This window comes from Oncorhynchus mykiss, chromosome 10, assembly GCF_013265735.2.
Source record: "Oncorhynchus mykiss isolate Arlee chromosome 10, USDA_OmykA_1.1, whole genome shotgun sequence".
NCBI classification, from domain to species: domain Eukaryota; kingdom Metazoa; phylum Chordata; class Actinopteri; order Salmoniformes; family Salmonidae; genus Oncorhynchus; species Oncorhynchus mykiss.
In genome coordinates this window covers 65,627,465-65,632,846 of record NC_048574.1, presented here as the reverse complement: position 1 = coordinate 65,632,846, position 5,382 = coordinate 65,627,465, and the positions used below count along the sequence as shown (strand labels likewise).

At 40.3% G+C, this 5,382-nt stretch overlaps 1 protein-coding gene across 1 annotated transcript in view; it reads right to left on the bottom strand.

The window, feature by feature from the left end:
* Positions 1-723: 723 nt before the first annotated feature.
* LOC110533186 (glycine receptor subunit alpha-3-like) overlaps positions 724-5,382 on the bottom strand; it is a 109,382-nt gene continuing 104,723 nt past the window's right edge. The window contains exon 9 of the mRNA XM_036933620.1: positions 724-4,031. Within this exon, the coding sequence (XP_036789515.1) occupies positions 3,711-4,031 (321 nt within the window). The 3' untranslated portion in view covers positions 724-3,710. The remainder of the gene's footprint in view (positions 4,032-5,382) is intronic.

Here is a 5,382-nt window from a genome sequence, read left to right as displayed (position 1 = left end):
TGTCAGAAAAGGGGCGTGTGGTGTATGTAGCGCTAAATAAACACACGGCGGATAATTACGCCGTCTCGTCTCTCACCTTTTTCATATTCCAAACCGACCTCCTAATGAGATAGGCCTACAGTAGAAGCTCACTACTGGCATCATAGAATTACATATTTCTCAATTTAATATAATCTCTGTGACTGGCAACAAACAGCATGAGGGAATATCTACTGCTATGCCCTTCATATTGGGCAACAATGCAGTGACGTCATAAAGCTCGCTATTGGTAGTCCTACAGTCTGTTTTGAAAGGCAATAGCTTAACGTTAGATTGGGAATGCATTTTATGACGTTGAGATATAGACCTGCAGTATATGATATCCCTTTATATGACCATTTGCCTCTGCCAAGAGGCCTGAAACTTCATCAAGGACATCAACCACTGGAGTCACTGGCCTGTCCACCACGCAATCATTCAGAAGGCAAGGTCAGTACAGGTGCATCAAAGCTGGGACCAAGAGACTGAAACACAGCTTCTATCTCAATGCCATCAGACTGTTAAATATCCATCACTAGCCGGCTACCACCCAGTTACTCAACCCTGCACCTTAGAGCCTGCTGCCCTATATACACAGACAGACATGGAATCACTGGTCACTTTAATAATGGAACACTAGTCACTTTAATAATGTTTACATGCTCTATTACTCATTCCATATGCAATAACATCTGCTAAATACGTGTGTGCGGCCAATAAAATGTGATTTGAACAACAGGGCACAGCAGGGTCACGGGTTCTATACCCACTCTGTGTGATCCTCTGAATTGATACCGTAACAAAGACACAAATGACAAAATCTTCATTTAGAAATGTACGTTTTTTTCCCCCTCTATCTTTTCCTCCAAAGGACCTTTATTAGATTTATGAAAAGTATTTACAGATGTACATTATACTGGGGAAAAAAAGCACATGTGTTCGTTCTTCTCATCATCACAGCAGCAACTAAAACACAGGTCAAACACAAGTTAAAAAATAAATCTATTGACATTGAATTCAGTTCATGCATCTAACATTTAATAATACTGTCATTTTTTTTTGTACAAAATAAAGTATTTAAATACACTTGCAATAGAAATGTACATGAAACGTATATTAATTCATCCTTCACATTGTGTTTAGCTGTGTCAAATACTAATATGTAGAAGTGGTATTAAAAACTGTAGAACTATATGAAAACTTTGACACTTTATGAAGGAATGTGGGAGTATAGATATGTTTTTACTACCAAAAGTATATGGCACAGTATCTCGTCCTAGATTTAATCAGTAGTTGTTTTTAAATAGTGTAAAATTCTGGAAATGTCTTACCAAATATTGTTTTTAAATATCTTTCAAAAAACATCACAACAGTCTTGGAGTACAAGAACCCGTCAACCATCTAGAAGAAGGAGAGGAGATTGATATATTGCACGTTTCATAGATGTATCCATAAATATGTTTATTTGATTGTCTTCTCCATTGTGAGTCATCTTAAAATTAGGTCAGGTCTTTACACTGCAGTTTCAGACTGTCTCTGTGTGTCATCAGGTTTGATCAAACACAAGAATATGATACGACTGAATCATTGCCCATTCGTCCGATATTCCGATAATTTGTCTGTTCATACAGCTCTGTTGTTGATAATCATTTCAGTATATCAACATACCGTACAAAGTAAACAACCCCTCATTTCTATAATTATTTTTAAATAGTTAAATCAAATTTTACTTCATCATAACAATTACAATCTATTCTAAATTCTTTCTTCATCTCTATACATTGACTTTGATCCCCCAACTTATGGAGTGTGTGAATTCCTTTAATTTAAAAGTCTTACATCCCATACATGTAACTATTCAAATATAGGTACTCTGGATACTGAACCTACTGTAGATAACAGTTATAACTTACTTGTGATGGTGCTCCCCAGGGTTGTGTACTGCTACCAACACAGTTTCTGAGTGATATGCTCAGTGACATCAGAGCAATAGTAATTTGAGAGCATTTTATAGACAAAAATGATAAAATAAAGATTATATTGAAAGGCAAGTTGTAAACCAAGAAGTGAAAGGCCTGATTCAGGCTGTGTATAGTATTATGGCTATGTACTGTTAAAGTAACTGCCCAGTGAAAATCTCCCTTTTAAAAGTTCATATTCTGTTAACTAATTTCCAAATAATGTTGCTGACTCATCCTATACTTGTATTTGTGAACAAAGCATAAATTGGAGAGAAAAAAAAACACTTAAAAAAACCCCACCTCAAACTTGTATCTCAAACAGACCGTTTAAAAAATGCTTGCCATTTCCTCATAGAACATGTCATCTCCCTGAGGAGGATGAGCTGGCCAATCAGCGGCCGACTTGAGTTAATACTTTTATATACCCATACTATTCTGTTGGTAGGCTACATCCACACCCTTCAAACACAGAAAACCTGTTCTTTTAACATACTCAATTAAAACATTTAGAAAACTATTTCACTCCTATTGTAAGAAATTATAGGTCATATTTAATTGAAATCTGAAAACACTCGGCAGTTACTTTAATGATATCCTCAGCCTTCCAAATTCACAGTGGGGACTACATCGGTATAAAATCTCTCTTTTTATATTCTATTTTCATGTTGTTCATTCAGTTTTTCTCAGTCGGTTACCTCTTTGGTCGATCCTTTGTTAGCTTGTGTTGAGATTCTAGGTAATTTAAGGTGGATGCTTTCACATATTTGGCCCCCTGTTTGACATGAGTGTTTCGGCAGTGGCTTGTTTGACCGAGTGAACGGAACAGTGAACAGTGAATCATAATTTTGTGGAAATAAGGAAATGAAGGAAATTAAGGTGAGAAAAAAACATGTTCACACCGTAGTTGAGTTTGTGCTGAGTGTGGACCTGGGGAGTTGAATCACTCAACAAAGTCACAAAGAGGTTAATTACGTTTCTGTACGTGATGAGTAGCACTAGGGACGGGACATTTAACCCACAATAGTGAGTTGGAAATGTGTCAAAGTGGCAGCTTTTTATGTCTGAGAATTATAACAAACATCTGATGGTTATAATAAAGATACACTATAATCTGGTGGAAAATCTACAAAGGACTTGAGTGTACTGGAAGTTTTCACTTGTTTACCAGTGTTGTATGGAAACTGTACTGTAATAGAACATTGGCAGTAAAGCTGTAAGACACAAGTGTGTGTGTGTGTGTGTGTGTGTGTGTGTGTGTGTTCGTGACAGAGGGTTTGCAGAGGTGAATAAAAGCATTGCTCCTGTTCTGACTGCACATTGTGTGGGATGGTGAAGTGGGACTCGTCCGATACTCCAAACTGGTCTCCAGTTGCATAGTGAGCACGGTGTCTGTCCTCTCTTGTTGTTGTTGGGTGATACGGACATAACTCTGCTCTGTAAATACTCAGTTCATCTCCCGAGTATAAGTCATCTCCTTAATCCTCTTTTTAAAACCTTGGCAGGGCTTTGTTTTGGAACCCCAGGTAGTTGGTGAACTGCCAAATGTTAATGTGAAACAGTTCCCACATTGTAAGGAGGGACCGGGGTCTTCTTCCCCCTTGTGTCATTGTACTGTACTGTACTGTAATGTACCCTACTATACTGTACTGTAATGTACCCTACTGTACTGTACTGTAATGTACCCTACTGTGCTGTACTGTAATGTACCCTACTGTACTGCAGTGTTCTGTACTAGTCCTTGTGTACATCCTCAGCCCGGAGAATCTTGTACAGGACCCAGTAGAAAATGTTAAAAAACAGGAAGGCCAGGGGGAAACCCGCCCGCGATACCGTGTCGATCTTCTTGGCGCGGTCGATGAACAGCTTTCTCATCTCTTCGTGGCTCTTGGCGGCCGGGTCCTTCTTGGGGTGCTGGGCGGGCTGTGGCCCCGCGGCGCCCGGGGTGGTGGCGGCGTTGTTGGTGGCCTTGGGGATGGTGCCGTCCTTGACAGCAGTGCCGCCACCGCCGGTCGTGGTGGTGAAGCTGAGGCGGCTCTCCCTCACGTCGTCGTCCTACGAACAGGAAAGGCGGGAGTTAGTTAGATAGGGGTCAGAGGTCAAAGATGAATAAATTCCCAGAACGGGAACAGCTCCCCCGATGGACTGCCTTGAGGTGCTCCAGAGAGGGACACTGAAATGTCATCCCTCTCCCTCAATTGATCTTGCTCTCCCTCCTCTCTTAACCATGGGGGATCGCTTGCCATAGCAACAGCAGCAGCAGCAATATGACAGGCTGACTAAGTCTCCCAGCCAAGTACACTTCAGTCTCCCTCCTGCTAACACTCCAAATAGACTTGACTTCAGCTAAACTCCAGCCTTTGACTTCATGTTGAGTCAATGCCTATTCTCCCTAACTCAATAAATCTATCAAAGTGCAACATGAACAGGGAGTGATTTGTGCGTCATGAGACCTTGCTTAAAACCTCTAGTCTATCATTGTTTTTATAACCCATAATGCCTCTGGTGTTATCCTAGGACACACCCCTCTCTCTTTCAAACCTACTCATTCCTGTACCCTTTAGAGTCGTCACCACTCAAGCAACCCCCTGGCCTTTTCCCTCAAATGTCAAAACTGGGGTCGAAAAAAAAGAGCTCAGAACTGGAAATTCTCTTTAAAAAGCAATTGACATCATATGAATGAAGGGGTAAACCTTTGGCCTATGCACAAACAAAGCCCTGCACGTGATAGTTTGATTTGACATTACCAATATGGAAATGATTTAAATGGAATGAAAACAGGATCAATACGAGTTGAGCAATCATTTTTCCATGAGCGAATTCACAATGAACAACAAATGATATGTTGACACGAGGGAAGAAAAGGAAAGCAGGAAATGTTTGGATATTTTCCTTATTTCCAGGCTTAAATGCAATTTCTACAGAAATGCATTTGGATAGGGGAATAAAAAGAAACAAACAGCAACACCAACTGAAAGGAACAAGGGACTGGGAGTGGAAACAGGGAGTGTGTGTGTGTGTGACAAGTTGACAACAGACCATTATGACATTAAACACATTATGAAGAATAATGGAATGCCATTAGTGTAATGAAGAATGTCACAGAGTCAATGAGTCACTACATCAGCATTGTGAGTCACATTATGCTTAAAGGGATACTTCGGGAAATCGACAATGGAGCCCTTTATCCACTTCTCAAGAGTCAGATGAACTGGAGACCATTTTTACGCCTCTTCATGCAGTTTGAAGGAAGTTGCTAACTGGCGCTAGCACAATGACTAGACTTCTATGGTAACGTTTAGCATGCTAGCTTTTACCATAGTCAGTAGTTAGCATTGGCTCGCAAAACCACCTCCAACTTCCTTCATACTGGATGCAGAGATATAAAAAATGGGATCCACAAGGT